The sequence below is a fragment of the Vanessa tameamea genome, chromosome 5 (assembly GCF_037043105.1).
Source record: "Vanessa tameamea isolate UH-Manoa-2023 chromosome 5, ilVanTame1 primary haplotype, whole genome shotgun sequence".
Lineage (NCBI taxonomy): Eukaryota > Metazoa > Arthropoda > Insecta > Lepidoptera > Nymphalidae > Vanessa > Vanessa tameamea.
The window spans coordinates 362291-382796 of NC_087313.1; the positions used below are offsets into that span (position 1 = coordinate 362291).

General features: G+C 33.1%; 1 protein-coding gene across 1 annotated transcript in view; it reads left to right on the top strand.

Annotated features, from left to right (window-relative positions):
- Positions 1 to 18659, top strand: part of LOC113392758 (uncharacterized) — a 59311-nt gene extending 40652 nt beyond the window's left edge. Inside the window, exon 2 of the mRNA XM_026629319.2 lies at positions 16767 to 18659. Within this exon, the coding sequence (XP_026485104.2) occupies positions 16767 to 18202 (1436 nt within the window). The 3' untranslated portion in view covers positions 18203 to 18659. The remainder of the gene's footprint in view (positions 1 to 16766) is intronic.
- The last annotated feature ends 1847 nt before the right edge of the window (positions 18660 to 20506 follow it).

The window sequence follows — 20506 nt, forward strand, 5'->3', positions numbered from 1 at the left end:
TGTAGTTTGTATCAAATGGCTCTGTTTTATGGACGATGTTGTGTGGTTTTATTATGACCACAGGTGTTTAATATATTATTTATCTTAATGAGTATGCGAACTATCTTCATTCAAACTGTATGTTTATGTAAGTTCTTTACTAAAGATAAGTATACTAAACAAATAGAATCCTAAACAAAAGTCTATAGAGTTGGTACAGATAGCGTGACATAATTTTAGTCGATATACGCAGGTTTACTCAGAATTTTTTTCACCGCCGAGCACGCAATCGATTAATTGTAAACCTTGGTGATAAGTAAACTCACCTGGGTAGGTATCACCCATCCTTCAAATTTTGTATCGCAAAACAGCAGTACTTAGTATTGCTGTTCCGGCTTTAATGTAGACAAAAGCCAGTAAAACTACAAGGGACATAACATCTTAGTTCCTAAGGTTGGTGGGACATTGATGATGTATATTTTATAAACAACCCACGATGAAAACGTGAAATCCAAGTTTAACTACCCTTCATATGGACCTGCAAACTTTGGTGACAATTCACAATTTAACCATGCATATAAAAATAATACTTTCTAACTGAGTTTCATTTAATCAAATAAAGAATCGTTGCGGGAACAAAGGGCAGTAATAAAGTTGTTAGACTCTGACGAGATCAATTCACGAGGCGTGTCGTTGACACGAGACGCCCGCGCAAGACGTTCAATTACAGAGATTTTATAGCGACATTGATTGTCGTTAAATTAAGCTTTGATTTTTATTTGAATTCTCTATTAAAGAGTTACGTGTGTGGATACCATGATAACCTCGTGATTATAACAATATAGAAGAAGATTAACGAATTTATCTTTTCTTTACAACATTCCTTACATTAACAATGTAATTTTTTATGTTATCGCAGGCGGACGGACAGATGAGCCACCTGGTGGTAATGATCACCACCGCCTATACACATTTCCTTCCATTGAAATGTTAACTATTCCTAACATCACCAATACACCACCAACCACGGGAACTAAGATGTTGTGTCCCATGTCCCTGAAGTTACATTGGCTCAGTCACCCTTCAAACTTCAAAACACAACGATACTAAATATTGCTGATTGGGAGAATGTGAGTGTGTGGTACTTATACATACGGGCATGCACAAAGCCCTACCGTTAAGTAAAAGTAGCTTACATCCTTGAAATATTCCTTATGCCTGTATTTACACTGACTAACTCAATTTTTAAGCCAAAACGAAGTATTATAGTTTGAAAATAGAATAGATACGAATCGTACCTACGCAAGCCCGGACCAAGTCTCCAACAGGAAAATTAGATTTTCTATAAATCAAGTGAGTCACGGTTGTGGTTTTGCGGCAAATATTGCTACAATTTATATTAATACCCAGTAGGAAACTGAATATGGAAATATGATGATTATAATTTCTTATGTCAATTATAAGTAGATTAACGTTTCGTTATCCCTTTTTGCATTCGGCAGTCCGTAAATATACTAAGGATTAGGCTTATGTAATTTATTTACATAATTTACTTTAACTGGTCGGTTCCGAGGTCCTAGGTTCAAATCCCGCGTTGAGTAATTAATATTTATTTATGCTAAGAACTTCTCATTGCCAGTCAGAGTTGGAAAGTCATCGAAAGAATCAAGTCATTTTAGAAATTATAAAATCTTTTTATTATCTTTTAATATTGGGGCGATTACATTTTTTACTAAACGACAGTGTTAAATCTTATACACAATAAAATCGTTTGCATAATATTGTTTTATATCGAAGTCCAGTCACGCTTAACACTTGAACGCGACCTATACTATAAAAACTTACACATTAGAATTAAAATGACACTTAATCGTATTAGTATAGGATTGAAAACGCTTCGAGTGTCACTTTTATCAAGTTTAGAACACAAATTTGTTCTAACGCGACATGTAGATGACAGAGGTCATCGTACCCGTTACCGTATGAAATTTCCGAGTTCTATAATGTTTTTGTGAATTAGGTGCTAGGTTTGTTCACAAACAGATTGTAAACTTAAACAAATGTTTAGCTATAAAAGTAACATCTGCTTTTGGCTAGCGTCTCTCATCTTGTACTAAATCTAGTTCGTCTTTTTATCTATAACTATTCAAGTACTTTATCTATGTACTACTCGTGTTCCGTTGCAAATGCGACTTTGTTGTCAATTTTAATAGGTCCGTATAGCCGTTGAAGTATCAAATATTGATATATATATGTCTACAAAATGCTCTGTCAAAAAACTCCTCAAGTTTCTATATATACTTTAGTCTTTTTTACGTTGGCGTATTTTAATAAAATGGTTGACATTACAATAAGGAGCAAAAGGGTAGAAACGTTCCGTATAGAATTGTGCAATCATTTGTGAAATTTGAATTTGACTCTCATTAGGCCTAAAGAAGTTTACTAAAACTAAATAAAGGCAACAAACGTTACATAGCCTCGCCTTCTGCCTGGCTTTAATGGATATCGTATGAACGGATTTAACTCTATATACAAAAATCCATCATCGTTCCCTTTAATGTATTGACGTGTGTTGACACTATCGCAACATTTACCCTGAAAGCAAATCTTCGTATAAGTGTAAATATTTATATATAAACTATAATTTAAGACCATATAATTATATGATATTTTATTTTAATTAAAACTTAATAACTTAATAATAATAGTTACATATAACATACCACAATGATAAAGCGTACGTATTAAACATCAGTATTACTTACAAATCAGTTTTCAAATTAAAACTACACAACACTCTAGGGAAACAAAAAAAATAAATATTAATAGCTATATAACACAGAGAAAAGGAACTTAGTACAATATTAACATCAAATTAAAACTGTTAAACTGATGGTGATGATAGAAAATGATTATATTGTCCTAATTCAGCTAAGGTTATCATTTTTAACAGAGGCCTTAATTGGAAGGTGCACTCTCATATAAGATGATAATCCATCTTTAGATATCGATACTCCAATACAAAAGAACTAAAACAAACAGGCCAACTTTACTAACTACGAGTACTTATTGGCCAACAGCTGGACACTATTTTTTTCGAAGCATTCTCCGTTTTGACTTCCCAATTTTTTTCTATCTATCTAGTCATTTATATAATGAAAGAATCCAGCACGAACGATGAGTTTCAGAAAGTGCTGCTTTACGTACTCTTCGAAAAGGAGACAGAAAAATGAAAAACACAACGTATCACGTATCATATTTATCACATATTGTTATGAGAGTTCTGGATAACTATTTCTTAAAATACATACACATCTTTATCTCGATATTGTAAAAATATTTACAAAACTAAAGATCAAAGATACGTCTGTTGGAACCGTATACTTTCCCACGTGTGAGTTCCTTATAATAACTTAAATACGAATAAAAGATATATTTTGTTTCAGTTATTTTTTCGTTTACATTAAAGGCCGTGGGTAGTTTTTAGTTTATAGACACTTATCATGTAAATATCAAGCAGTAGGTGTAATTTTTTTGGTGTTGGTTAGCTGTTTTTATTCACAAACCAATATATATATTTTAATATTATAATTCCAAATGTAATTCAATAAAATAAATATTGTCAATGAGTACGACATAAAAGTATAGAGTTTATTTGTTATGTACATTTACTTTAACGGACTTCCCATCGGGTTATTTTCATTCTCATCATCAATTTCTTTTATTTAATGGATTATGATGGATCTATATTCAATATAGAAGCTCTATAGTTGCATGTTGATTGTCAAAAATTTGCAATAGTTTGGAACGAAAACCCTCAGATGATTGATGATGAAAATTAAGTTTTTGTTACCAATAATGAAATGATAAATCTAATAAATGAAACGAACTGGTAATCGCTGCATCCAAAGGCGTGCTTTCATTAAAAAATATCATTTTAAATGAAAATAAATATAGTAAACACACTTTCCTTAACATATTTTTGAACGTTACTTTTCAAATCGATATAACGTTCATGGGATTGATTTGAATTCTAGTTTTTATTAAAGTAGGTCATGTTTGTGAAGACTGAAATACACTCAAGCCCCGTTTCCTATCATTATTATCTGCAACTATGAAAAGAGCAGCTTTATTAGAACAATAGCTCTCTATCTGACCTAAAAACATTATAAGAAGTGCAGACTGTTGATCTATTTTTAGACTTTACAATAATTAGTGATTTCATTTAGGATTGAAAATGTTTTAGTTGGCAATTATTCGTTGATAGCATTTCGACTAAAATGTTATACGTGGTTTTTTTTTAAGCAAATTGGTAGGCTCTCTACAACCTTACCACTAAGAAATATCATAGAAACCATCTGACTTTGCTAATGCTAAAGTAAACGTGGGAATAAAGACGTTATGCCCCTGTTAATGAGTAACACAGGTTACTCAGCTTTCAAATCAGAACACAATATGTGAAGTATGACTATTTGGCGGTAGAATATGCAAGGGGTACAAGTAATCCCCTAGGATTATAATTTTAAACTGCGGTGTAAAAACTTTGTCCCAGTATTTAATTAAATAGTAACTTACATTTATGAAAATGAAAACAATGCGAAGAAATTCCGCAAAAAAGAACAATGCACGATACCCGAATAATATGCTTTACACGATTGTGTAAGACGCGGTCGCTTGCGTAAGCAAACAGTTGACGTTAACAAACTTTTACCTGATTTTTTTAAAAATAATTTATCAACCGAGCGAGTGAGCGAGACGGAATGATATTTGTGTGGGTGTTTTGTCGCATAAGTATCGTCGACCGCTCACGAACAAGTTCATATGAAACTGTGAAGTAAGCATCTACTAATTATACCGCCAAATAATAATGTATGCTTTTTTTCTTTCCGCTTCCGCATAAAGTCCACTGACAGAGATCGCTCTCTTAGCATTAATTACCGCCTCTTTGAATAAAGATTTTTTACTTGGTAGTAGGGCTCTGTTCAAGGCCCTCTTCGTAGGTTCCACTCATCATATATCTACCGCCAAGCAATCCAGAGAAAGCGTAACATATTATGTGGAGGTGCGCATTGATGTTCTGATAAAAGATTATTTTTTCTTACAGTACCATTGTCTACGGTCATTGGTGACCACTTAACATCAGGTGAACAATATACCGCCTACCAATGACATAAAAAGTACATATACCATCTTGTACGACCACTATGTTCCCATTAGAATGGTCAGTGAGCCAGTTGATGTATGCCAATTCAATGGGCATGACAATTCCATGTCATAATCCGCAGGATACGGCATGCTTTGAAATTCTTTACTACACATACGTAAAGAGTGTGTTAGATTAAAATAAATAGCAATCGACTATAAAATATCACTTGTTATCCACATCCATGTATGCGTACATCCACGCACACAAACATTCGTAATTGCACGTGCGTATCTGTTTAATATCTTTTTTATTTAACTGACTACTTATTTATGAAAAAATATTTGCACTTTTTCCATTAAACTGTATGTAATTGTGTCCATAACAGAAGTAATTGTTGACATATTTATTGTATATAATGCTTAATTAATGGTCATAAGGATGTTTGTTATTAATAAAGAGATATATATACATATGTATATTTTTTACAATATAAGTGGTCGGGCAAATGAGTCAACTGATAGTAAGGGCTTACCACCGCCCATAGACATCGGTATTTTAAGAAATATTAAGCATTCCTTACATATACACAAGCGCCACAACTTTAAGATGTAATATCCTTAGAGCCTTTATTAACACTGACCTAATCATCCTTCAAACTCAATCACAACGATACTGAATATAATATGACGAGTAAATATATACTCGTTTAAATAATATAAATATGCAGAACTAAGTCAGCTCATAATTGTTGAAAGTACATTGTTATTTAATGAATTATATAACAAATGTGTCAACCCTTTCTGCACATTTTTTTATACATGATCTGTTGGCTTTAAAGGATATTATCAAAAAGTATGCTGGGAATTATATTTTGAAGGTCTTTTATCGAGTAAAGACAAGAAGGAAATAATTATAAATATTTGTTTAATTAGGTATTTTATTTTGAAAGTTCATATCATAAGGAAGCGTTTTATTCATCCAATATATGTATATATTACGTATATTTGTGTAATAAAATACAAGGAAACACTAATTTTCCTTGTCATATGACATGTATTTAAACACAAAGTGCACTTTAGATTCAAGTTCAAATGCAACTTTAAATTAGCACACGCTTATTAACTTATAATAGGGGAACACACCTAAGTTAATTTCATGCGTGACAAAGAAAACGGTCACCACCGCACATATACCTAGATCAACGCGCCACTCACCATCGGAATGAGGCTGTATTGTTATTTGTAATAATTAGATTTTTTTTGTAGTTAATATTAAATTAAAAAGTAACAACTTGATACAGCAATTATCATTGTAATTGTTTTACAATTCGTTTTCGAATTCGATATGTATGTCACAGGCAACTAGCCTTAATTAGCCATTCAATTATCTAAATAAATATAATGACAAAAGACATTGGGAATTTATATATATATAATATTCAATAGGTTTTACTGAACAATGTCAAATTATAATATTGGCTCGACTAACCGTGAACGCGTAATGTAGTACGTTGTGCATTAATATAACGATCATGTTTTGCACATGACAGCGACTTTAACAATGCCCAACGTAACGGAACACCCCAAGTCTATTGCTCAGTGTTTTTAAATAAAAATATATAGGACCTAAATGTTTTTAGGAATTTTGTGCATACATCAAACGGATAACAAACTGTTTTTGCTTTGATTTGTTGGATAGTTTGTGACTGCTCTATGACTTCTGCTAATTCCGGGGCTATTTGTTATTGTTTAAATAGTAAAACAGTTCACTTAATAAAATATATATGTACATTTTTAGCTGAACTGGATGGATGATACTGTATCTCGATTCCGTTGCAAGAGTTAACAAATACGTATAAACATATGAAGCTAAATAAATTATTGTGAAATTATTACAAAATATTCATATTTATTCATAAAGTTCATCTTTTTCTCAGATTTCATGAACCCTCGGCTGGGATAAAGCTTAATACACGCAGGTTTTCACGACTGGATTTGACTTTACACTTAAGTATGAACACAATTCAACAAACTTAACTTGCTTACGTCAGATTTAATCTCGCGACTTACAGTTTATCAATAAGCTATCACGTTGTTCAGAAGTAGTATATTTTTTTAATTTAGAATTTAAAATATACAAACATATGAAAGTGAGCCGCAATGGCCCAGAGGTTAGAGTACCTGGAACGCAAACCCGGGCAAACACCATTGTATTTTCATGTGTTTAATTTGGGTTTATAATTCATCTCGTGTCCACTTCTGTTATCTACCAATTCGCATCGCAATTAGCGTTGTCAAGCGTGTCAACTAACTTATTCTGATACGCTGTTTTATACATATACAGTTCACTCCAAACATGTCATAATAAAAATCATTTACCTCAGACGTTGCTGGAATTACAAATTCAGTAAATTGTCAAGATTTCTCAACGTTCAATCATTCAATGTATCTTTCTGCTGAAACATGTCAGCTCTACGGATATTGTATAAGACCTAACTGCAAACTTACTACAGAAAACGATAGTGAAATGTCATAGAGTTATTTAGTACAATTTTAAAAAATCATAGGCATATCCAGGTTTGGTATTTATTATATATATTTAATTATATGCTCGTATAAATTAAGTAATGTATACGAGTTTATTAACATAATATACGTGGTAGGCGACGAAAAAGTTTCTACATAATCGAACAAAACTCCGAAAAAAAAATATTGTCGTGGTTTGGAGTCGTTTAAAATTTGACGTTTACTCACACTTTATTAAAACACGTTAAAAATTTATATAAATTTTGATGTATATTGTAAAAATGTATATTGTTCATAATCATTTATAAATGTGTTTTTAAATATATTTACTTAAATATTTTATCGATCGAAATTGGAAGTCGATATATAAAAACAACAACAACAACAGCAAAACGAGATGACCGTTATGTAATACATACATACATACATACATACATATAAATGAAATAATAAAAAACAGTTTAAAATTATTTTTACAATCTCATTAAAAAAAAATAATATATGTCTGAATAAATATTATACTTTGATTATTTATAAGCCTAGATAGATATTCAAAACTGAGAACGCGTTGAAAAATTAGCGGCCAACTGTTGGCCTCTGAAGACACGGACACTAGTGTACTCACTGGAAGCGTAATGTCACGCACACCAACGCAATAAAGTCGGCTCGTTTGTTTTAGTTCTTTTGTAGTGCAACACTCTATCTTGCAATAAAAATGATCGAACGTTCTATATTATAGTCGTTCGTGTATAACTTGCTAATATTTACCAAAAATAAATACGAATATACGGAACCCTATTGGTGTTATAGCTCCTTAGTTATTGTATCGTCAAACACCACTTTATTGTTATGTTCCAATTGAAATGTTTAGTGGTTTTGTGTGCCAGTTTATTAACATAAATAATTCGTATAACATGTAACACGAAATCAAATCAAATTACTCTTTATTGTACATCAATAAACACATGCATAAGTCACATGGAAGAAGGGGCTTGTCGCTAAAACAGGGATCTTCTCCAGGCAACTGTTAGGGAGACGAAAGTGACAGAAGTAAAATAAGAAGACCTCTTAGCATAGATAAACATAATATATAAATAAATTTAATATCTTTAGAATAAATAAATGTATAGTAATTAATATGGAGATACGCATGCATATTTAAAAAATCTATTAAAAAAAAGAAAATATATTTTTTTTTGTTGTTGTTGTTGTTGTTCACAACAATGTTTACGAACATTGTTGTGAACTATCAAACTAATTTGTAGAAACGTTCAGATGAGATAAATTGTTTATTAGCATAACTTGTAAGATTTTAGGTTGAAATGTTTTGTCATAATTCTGAATTAAAGTATGTGTTACCATTTACATATTATATTTAATATGTTTGTTATATAATTAACACCATCTCTCTAATTTTAGTATATAAATTAAATATGACGTAGTAAAGCGTGCTATTTACTGAATATACCTGAATATGTAAATTTGAATAACATGTTATTATTATTAAACATTATTATGCAAGTATAAATTTTATTTAATTTGTAACGAATATGTAAATATACTTATGTACTTACATTATATGCATACTGTTACATAAGCTATTGACAAATATCTGCTATGTGATTATAAATAATATTCGCTAACCACAGTGAGGTCATATCCTACTGAACATCTATATTAATATTATGAAGAAGTCAAATTTGTTTGTTTTTATGTAAGGGTCCTCCGGAACTAATGATCCCACTCAAAACATATTATATAGTTAAACAGTAATACTTAGTCTTGTTATGTTTCGTTTCGAAGGTACCTACCTAGCCTAGTAGTATTTACCATGATGGCCATCCCAACAGCGCGATTTTGAAGTCATTTTTTGTCTCGCACAACAACTCTGTGAAACCAGCTTTCGCCGGTGGTTTTTCCGAACCGATAGGACTTGGGAACTTTTAATAAAAGAGCGTACTCATTTCTTAAAGGCCGGCAACGCACCTGCAAGCGCCCTGGTTTTGCAGATGTATATGGGCGATGGCAAACACTTTCCATCAGGTGAGCTACCTGCTCGTTTGCCACCTATAACATTAAAAAAAACTAAGGTTGGTAGCTAATGGCCACATAAGGGAAGGTTAATATTTCTTACAGTACGTACTTATCTGTAGGCGCTGGTACTTACCATCAGGTAGTCCAATTGCCAGCATCTCTAGCTATAAAATAAATATATATTTTGATCCAATATAAACAATAAATGAGTGTCTGGGATAGCTTTGCATTCTGAATTGAATTAAAAATATCACGAGTTAATTTATATAATACTTCTTATGTTAGGAAATATAAGGATTCCTATTTCGAAAGGATAATTAAATAAGGATACGTAAAAACGTACAAAGTCCACCAGGACCAAGCAATGAAAACAATTGAATATAAACAAACAAAATGAAGTCTGCTCCATATTAAGTTTACATTTACATTTTTTCTCCTACTAACTGTTTCTGTTTAAGAAAATTAAGTACGTTTTCAAAGAACAATGAGCGTTGTGAACCTTAGTATTATTATTCTGTATCCATACCGCACGCCTCTTTTGTTGTAACAATTTTTCATATCTATAAGTACATACAACTGCTGATGTTCTTGACCTGATTAAATAACTTGTTATAAAACTCCTCCTTTTAAGTAACGAGAATTCAAGCTGATTTCTGATAATGTCAAGTGGTGCACTCATACAAAACTTACACAAATATATATTTATAGCACTGTCTGTAATTTGTTGTAGTTGTTTAGGTAGGCTTTGATATTAGAAAAGAAAAAAAAAACACAATATATTATATAAAAATTGACGTGTTATGGCGTCACAGAATCTTATATAGATTTTTATAACTCCTAATAAAAAAAAATACAATAAAAGAAAATACTAATTGAAGTAAATTTAACAATAATATTTTTACTATAGTCGATTATGAATTATTTTTTGCGTGAATGTGTGTATCTACAGATCGGTACGGTGAAAGCGCTTCACCCACTTACACTCGTGCGTACGAGCCGGTCCAGCAGCCCTTTGCTTTAAGCTGATCGTTCATAAATATATCGCATGACATAGCGCGATATGGAGAATTACGAGACTGATCAGTTTGAATCAATATTAATTTAATTAGGTTATTAATCCATAGAAATCAAAAAATCTGAAACTAAATACTCCATTCAAGACTTTTAAAAGCTTTCAATCGACAAGATAAATTTTAATATTAAATTAGATACTTCATAATATATATTAATAAATGTGTAATGACGGCTGAAAAATCCCGTTAGTAAGTTTTGCAGTAGTTTTTTAGTTTTCTTTATTAAAAAACAACTAATTGAACGCGGAGGGGCGCGCCTTCGTGGTTAAATATATCTAGAAATAAAAAGTACAAATTGTCTCTGTTACTTCTTAACATTATTCTCACTCATTATAAAACTACATAATCGCAACAAAAACATAACATTACAAATGTATCATATACTCTATTCAATTATATTTTATTTATAAGAAAGCTTTATATTTTTTAATATTTTAAGTTTTTTTTTCGTGCACGATAGTAAATATTTATCTATTTTTAACATTATTATTTTTAATCATTTTCCACTAATCTCAATATGTCGAGCTATGTTGGGCTATATTTTGCAGGGACTAAGAGCTCTAAGCCCGACCCAATTATCAACTTGTTGGACACCAGAAATTACCATAAGCCTTATTGATTTTAAAGTAGTTCAGCGAACTACTTCCTGGGCCTTTTTTGTTATTACCTACCTACCTATCTATCTAACAAGCTTATTCATACACCGGACTCGAGTCACTGACACAGATAAGAATATTTGATTCTGGATATAAGCATTTATTAAATCAAATTAAAATGATTTTTATATAATAATGGATTATATGTTTCTGTGATCAATATTGCTTATGATAAACACATATTTTCTTATAACTTGCAAAAAACTAATGTATTCTGTAATAAAACCTCCAAGACTAATACAAATTCGTATATATTTTTTTATTTGTTAATATCCAAATTAAAATGTAAGCAATAAAAAGTGATCACGATCGTCCATAGGCATATATCGCCAAAGCGCCGACAACTTTTGATCTAAGATTGAATGTCTCTTGGGCTTGTAGTTACACTGGCTCACTCAATCTTCAAACCGGAACATAACAACGCTAAGTTTTGATGTTTCTCGGTACAATATCTGATCAGTAGGCGGTACCCAGACGAGCTTGCCCAAAGCCACCACCAAGTAAAATCTAAAGACTGAAGTCGCAAAATGTTGTGAAGATTATTTTTTCCAAACATGGATATTATAAACTAAAAAACAAATCGAGAACAAGTTTTATTAGTAAACTTTGAAATCTGAGAGTCGCGGTCAAGAGGTCGTTGAACTGCGTCAAAATACACTTAGCAATGAAAGTGAAAGCGCAAACGTCTGACCATTGTTGTTCTCGTAATTACCTAATATATAGCCGACTCCTTCGTACTGCGGTCGTTATACTTGAAAAGAATCGAAACTTCGTAAGCGTGATTTAGAAATGTTGTATAAAGTTATACGAATAAGGGAACACTTTCCTCGTATCTGTTCCCAAAAACTGGAAAGGCAAGGTTAATGTCAAACCGGTTTTGTACGTATTCGGAGAAGTTGCCGCCCAAGTTAATATCTAAAATATATATCGCTTGAACAACTGTTTTATGATTTCTATACAATCCCGGACACTTATATAGTCTTCAAAGTTTATAACGTATTATATAAATTTGTATTTTTATCACGGCTTTATAGCGGATTAGCGCCGAACGTGGAAAATATATTTGAAATTGGGTCAAAAAAAAGTAGAATAATTCATATTTATGGAAACGTGACGTGAAAACCACTGAATGGAATAGATTTGAGGATGAAACGCGATGGAAACCCTATGTACGTATATTCCGTAATTTATTCCATTATGTCTTGTCTCTTAGTCAAAAAATTATAACTAACGGCCGCACTAACTTCAAATGGAACATTTGTTTTGACTAGAGGTAATGTCTTATGCTCCCGGGCGAGTACTACGTACTCATCAGTTATTCTACCAGCACACATTAGAACCTTGTCAATGGTGTATGAGCGACATACTCGAAATCTACGTACTCTATGGTTAAAGTGGATCATATACCAGGTGCATACTCCATACCATTCGCTTCTAAATATAAGATACATTTAGAGAACATAGTCTTAGCGACATCATTTAAGTGTCATTTTAATTAATGCGATGCAATGTTAATCAAATATGTCAAGGTGACCTTTGTTTTAGTTCCGTATTCACGAACTTAATTTCTTATATTCTATGACCGTAATTACGTTTTTCCACACTTTTGTCACGTTTTAAGAGCCGAGATGGCCCAGTGATTAGAACGCGTGCATCTTAACCGATGATTTCGGGTTCAAACCCAGGCAAGCACCACTGAATTTACATGTGCTTAATTTGTGTTTATAATTCATCTAGTGCTCGGCGGTGAAGGAAAACATCGTGAGGAAACCCGAATATGTCTAATTTCAACGAAATTCTGCCACATGTGTATTCCACCAACCCGCATTGGACCAGCGTGGTATACGCTCCAAGCCTTCTCTATCTCTACGTTAATGTAAACATGTAACACTTTTGTCAGCCATAGGTACCTTATGTAAATAAATAATATCTAACCTCTTCGCAAAAAAAGGTACAACTTATAATGTATACAATGACATTACCCGTATATAAAGTCATGATGTATATTAATTAATAGCTGAACTTACGGCTTTACCCGCCCGTTTATAAAACTTCACCTCTATCCTACAAGTCCTCCATTGTACCCCATCGGGGGTGAATTAAAAAAAGTAGCCTATGTCCTTGCAGCCAACTCAAATTATCTCCGTACTAAATTTCATCTAAATCGGTTAAGCAGTTGAAGCGTGAAGATACCAGACAGATTAACCTTCGCATTTATAATATGAATATAGTTTATAATAAATTATTTTCATTGTCAATTTCCGTCACAGATAAAAAATTCTTACACCGTAAAAGCGTAAAAGTTCAAGTATAAGTCGAAAGATTTCAAATTCCGATATTCCTAACGATCTGACTTTAACACATCCCTCTTACAATTGGTAATATTTTGACGTATCAGATTTATTTATTTACCGTTCCCAAAGATGGCATCAGGTAGGCCGCCTGGTATATAAATCTGCTAAATTCTTCCGTCTAGTTTCAATGCTCCGATCGCAAAAAAGGGTGAAACATTAACTGTGATAAATATCTATAACTATTATACAAGTTCTTTTCAGGTATGTAAGATATAAATTGAGAGAAAACGACTACACAAGCGTCATCACGTGATGTAACGTACTTCATAAACTTCAAAAGGGTGACCATACTTACTTACACTAAATTAGACTTAGTTAGTAAGAATACCGAAATCTTTTCTTGTGTATGTATTGTATGTATTACGTATGTATTGTACTTGTAGTTTATCGTTCGTAACGTACACGTCACGGGTGAACAAAATAAGTTTTACAGTGTAACCTCTGGTTGCAGTGGGAGGAAACTTCAAGGTTACATTTGAGTGCAACGATCTATTTGTGACGTCTGAGTAAAGTTAAAAAAAGTATCTTATTTGTCACATATTTTAGTTGCAGGCGGTGTTTTTAGCATTGTATTGTATGTATCCAAAATTAATGAATGTGCCACATATAAAAATAATTACAAATTAAAAATTTCTAACACGGTAACTACCTAATCTAAATTGAAAAACAGAATATATATTGATAAAATTATGTGATTTATATTGCATTTTGCATATTATAAATCGATAACTATTGAGTTGAATTCTTTTTTTATAAAAAAATAATTCTAAAATTTAATTCTGGAAAAGGATAATTCTTAACGATTTTCGTATTTAAAGTAAAGTATAATAAAATATTACAATAATTGCTATGGTATGGTCACCCTAGCATACATGTGTATGCCTGTAATTTCTTTATGCAATACATAATAAGGCCATGTGTGTGACGGAAATGCCTGTTTTTTTTCCGGGTATTTATCGTGAACGAATTGATTAACCAAATCACTGGCAGTCTTAAACTAATTATATTTGTATGACCAGTCACCACTAACATACTATAGCCTATAGCCAAGCCAATGAAAGTTGTATAAAAGATAAAGCATTCAATGCTATATGCTAAAACTTTGCCATATTATGCTTTGAATAATACATCTTTATTTATAATACAACACTATTACACATAACGACTAACATCTCCTTTAATTTAACTTCCGATAACAACTTCGCTCTAATTAAAAACGCCATTTTTTCACAAATCCATAATTAAGTGTACAGATAATATAAGATCTCGTCAATGATATTACGTCAATTCAATGTCAAAGTTGTATGTTTGTCTTTTTCTTCTGTGATCGAAATAGGCTATAGATATTATACAAACAACGTAAGACTATGTAGGAGAGACATACCCATATTTTTCTCATGCTAGATAGCGCACTTTACATGTGAGTACATGTGATTCAGCAAAGCCATGTGCATGTACCAGGTTATTAGTGACCACGTCTTTCGGAAGGACAATTTTTTTGCTTCTTTTGTTTACAGTCTTATTGTTTTTTCTAGTAATCGTTTTAATTTTTTTTTCTACGAAGTGCAGCTTCATATATAACAACATTGTATTACTATATAAAACTCTTCTTCAAAACGCGCTGCGTCTTCTGGTATAAATTGTTGTATATTAATTTAGTAAGGTCTTCAAAATATTTAGCATATTTTTTAAATGCTAAATCTTATATTTAAAAAAAAGTGTACGTGAGATGAGGTACCTAACGATTTATTATACGGATTTAAATCGCACCCTCCGCCACGGTACGTTAGTCAGGAATGAGTTTCGTAGCAACGACCTCAAAACGACAGCTTGATTTAAGGTCATTCCACGAAAACATATTAGTTCCATAATCAAAGGCATTTAAATAAACGATTTGGTTGTAAAAAAACAGAGATCGAGATCCGAAAAATAACTTTGTTTTTGTTTATAAAGCTTTTATATAAACACGGCACGTTTACTGAATTAATAATAGACTGTTAATGAACATTTAACAAAATGGAAGACTATATAAATGAATGCGTAGTACGTCATGTATTTTGTTTGTCAGCCGTGTTGTTCTTAGGTTTCCTTTGTTATCTTAATCATAGTAAGTACGCTACTCGCTCCTTAATGATCGATGTATGAGCAAGGTCTACTTCTCACGTTAGGAAAAAATATACAAAGTTAATTTATTATGAATGTTTGCTAACAGCAAACATTCATTGCTACTAATACTGAAGTACATCAAAAGCTTAAAATTATAAATCGTTGTTATAGGTTTGTTTGTTATTAATCTCTCTCTCTCTCTCTCTCTCTCTCTCTCGTGAAGGATAGGGTCTCTTGTAGCAGCGTGGTTGAATAAAGTCCAAACCTTTTCCTCAAATTGAGAGAAGGCGTTACTGTAGCAATGCGACATTAAAATACTTTTTATACTTATAGGCTAACTCATGCCCAAAAAAGACATTACCGGGTTGCACTTATGTAGCAGCTAAGGTCATAAAACAAAAATTGTAACCAGATTTTCCTGACAATATTTACAAACATTTTAGTTAATGAAATCCACGGTTAAGGCTTTCTTGCTTTTGCTTTTCACTGATCCCACACAGCTTTACACTTACACGTACATAGATAGTTGAAAAAATAGACATACGTGCTCTATAATGTATGATAATATAGTCAAATATTTGTGCACGTTTTGAAATCAAAGGGTGTCGGCCAACCAGCCGCCCCACAACATGATACCAATCGGTTAATGTCACGAGATGTTTGCCTCGAGCCTCGAACATAACACAAACACAATTGTGTAGATTGATTTAAGATCAGTTTGATAGTGACTGATGATATATATCATGTAGGCGTTGGCATCACCCACGCGGATACTTGGCCTAAATATTTCATAAACAAATTTAAACATTAATACTTAATTGCAATACTAATGTTAGGACGAGTGGCAAATGTAATATGTTTTGTATTCAAATTTTTCCTTTTCTTGCTTGCAGGTGAGAGTTGCATTGAGAAGCCACTTGCTACATTATGGCGAAATTACCAACAGTCCACGAAGCCCGACGTCGTGATGAAACTATCCGTCACAAACTCCGGCCTCAAAGGTTTCACCAAAGAACACGGGCTCACCGAATACTGGTCCCACCGTATCACATACTGCGCCAGTCCGCCACACTACCCTAAATTATTCTGCTGGGTGTACCGCCACGAGGGGAAGAAACTAAAACATGAACTCCGTTGTCACGCTGTTCTTTGCACCAAAGAAACCGTATCAAAGAAAATAACCGAGGAACTTCAAATAAAACTCAAACAGGCCTTAGTCGAGTTTAAAAAGGATAGAATCTCAAAACAGAATGCAAGGCTGAGCCTCGCTAACAGTGTCTACGATAATCCCAGTATGCCACGTAGGAAGATACTACTCAGTGTAGGCGCCATGAACTACAGACCCCCTCTTGAAAGATCAAAGTCTGCTCCTAAGCTTGGTGCCATCGAAGAACTCTGTTCTGAGGAAGATGAAGAAGAAGCAGAAATGAATTCAAAGAAGGAATGTCAATTCACAATGGGTCTTACCACGTCACAATCTTTAGATAGACGACGACAAGAGATCAAATCTCCACGTAAGCTGTCATGCCCCGAAGGCGTAATGGATAGAATGCGATTAGACTCGGAAGAAAGCAAGGAGGAATCGACCGATAAATTGATTGACTTACTTGTTCATGAAAGTAAATTAAATAAGGAGTCGGAATCTCATAGTGAAACTAGTCAAGAAAATAACGAAAAAGAGGAATCGAGATTAATAACACTGGAGTCGATCGAAGAGACGATCGAATTAAACGATGCTGCTATGTTTCAGGGGAGGAAGAAATTAATTGTAGCTCAAAGTAACTACCTCGTCACTGATAGCGACGATGGTTCGGTTTCTTCAGGGTGCGAGACGGCGAGCACGGTCACCTCATCTGACGCAGAGCCGTCATCGCTTCCTTCACATTTCTCACAGGAAGAGCACAAGGAAACTGATAGTGACGAAGAAAGAGTACCGGTGTTTGAGAGAATACGCAATTTCGAAAGTGCATCGATGAGAAACCACATGAGCTACACGAACTCCATTCATGCTATTAACGAGGGTAGTGATTCAACGAGCACGGTTACTTCAGATGAAGTAAGTCATGTGCCGATCGGTGAGAAGAACGCTTTCCGTCGACGATCTACGTATCCGCCCCTGAGAGCTGACTCCGGTATACTCGATAGCTTCGAAGGCAAATTTGATACTCTCATCGACAATTTGACTGATGTTGATAGTTTGAACTCGAGCACGGAGACAGAGGTTTTTAAAAACACCGGCGACAACGACAGCGCCTGCAGCGATGAATCTGGCTATTCTGAGCTTCTTGATGGCAAAGAGAGTATTATCGGTAACACGATCATGGTCTAAGCATCGCGGATGAACGTTTCAGCACTTATAGCAACATTAATGCACGGTTATACTAATTTTATACTAAGATCTAGCATACACTACTTTGTATTTGTAAATAACAGGGTACTGAATGTACTTTATCTAGTTGATATGTTATTGATTTAGATATTTGTATATATTGTAATATAGAATATAAAACTTTATTTTAAGGATATTAAAATATCGGAGTTTTATGTATTAATATGTCTTTATATTTATCTTGGATGACCATTATATCTTTTTCTTCAAATACGCATTTGTAGCATGTCGTTAAATTAAGATAAAATTTACAATGTACGTAGTTGTTTTGTATATTTAAAAGATCATTAGGTACTTACACATTCCATTGTTATACACTTCCCATTTATTACTCGGGTCATTCATTCGTCTGTAGTGCAGAAAATATTAAAACATAATAAATATAAAAAAAAAAAAATTGTTTAATTTTCCTTATAAGCATCAGGTTATACAAGTTATATTGTCAGGTATTTCCTATCATAATTTAACGATCACTAAATCGCTTATTTTGGTAAATCTGAATATAAGATGTAGGATTTAGTTTTCAATTAATGTGCAGTTGTAAAGATCATGTGAACCTGTTGTAACAGCTCCAAGTAGATACGATTTTTATAACTATAATATATATTTGACATGTAGCTGTATCAATATTATAAAGAGATATAATATGTATGTTTCTCTGATAAAAACCTCATTATTCCTAAATGAGCTAGATAATACTTATATCATATAATTTTCTTAATCGATAAATTGCACTCCTGCGAAGACGAAGCACGTCACTATGGAAAGATTATTTATTAATCCTCAACAGCCAGATACATAGAGTATGAAATAAAAAATTAATGAATATTTATTTATTAATAGCATTTAATTAAAGTGCAGACACTATACAACTGATTTTCGTATTAATAAATTATGCGCATCAAAAATTTATTTAGCGAAAAAAGCGTTAACACATTCAATTTACCGTCTGCAACAATGGCTTGACCCAAATGTTGAACCACTCAATATGAGTCAGGTGTGTCACTGAATTTCAATGGTACCTTGTCATTGCTAATGAAAATTACAATGACTTAAACAGCATAGATCATAAGAAAATATAAGTATGATGAATAATTGAATGCATTCATATAATCACCAATGCGCCACCAACCTTGGGAACTGAGGTATTATGTCCCTTGTGCCTATAGTTACACTGGCTCACTCACCCTTCAAAGTGGAACACAACAATACTCCTGTTTAGCGGTAGAATATGGGTGAGTGGGTGGTACCAACCCAGAGGAGCTTGCACAAAGTCCTACCACGTCATAAATTACATCAACAAAATTTTAGCTTTATAGAATTAAAATAAAGCATTTACATAAATAAATATCATGAGTGAATTACACGACAGCTTTAAATAAACAAATATTGAATAAACATATTAATAATTCAATCGTAAATGGCTGTACGACTCAATTTTTTTGTTACGACTGTTTTGTCCAATATCTACGCCTTATCAGACAACAACCGACACTATTCAGAATACCTAATACATTTGACGCATTAATATTCAGACGGAACAGGTTTCGTTCGAATAGTATGTGTATAGGAAGACAGAAGTTTGGACAAGTTTGATATTTCTCACTCGACTATTGATGAAAATTTTAGTTAAATGAGTGGCGTGAGAGCCGAGATGGCCCAGTGGTTAGAACGCGTGCATCTTAACCGATGATTTCGAGTTCAAACCCAGACAGGCACCACTGAATTTTCATATGCTTAATTTGTATTTATAATTCATCTCGTGCTCGGCGGTGAAGGAAAACATCGTGAGGAAACCTGCATGTATCTAATTTCAAGGAAATTCTGCCACATGTGTATTCCACCAACCCGCATTGGAGCAGCGTGGTGGAATATGCTCCAAACTTTCTCCTCAAAAGGGAGAGGAGGCCTTAGCCCAGCAGTGGGAAATTTACAGGCTGATTATGTTATGTTGTTATGAGTGGCGTTTGTTTTGTTAAATAGACCATCCGATGGGAAGTGGTCACCACTGATATTGAAGCTGTTTCCGTTTGCTTCCTGAAATATTGGCAAAAGTAAATATTGTAATTCTAAGCTTAATATTAAATTGTTTATCAACAATTTCAAAACTAATTGGCCTTCGACGCCGCGGGATCGGCAGCACCCTCTTCGCGCCTTCGGTTTATTAAAAAACAGTCCGGGGATAAGACCAAAGTTAAGAGAGTCAATTTCGTGTCAATTTCGCGCAATTAAATGTATAAATCT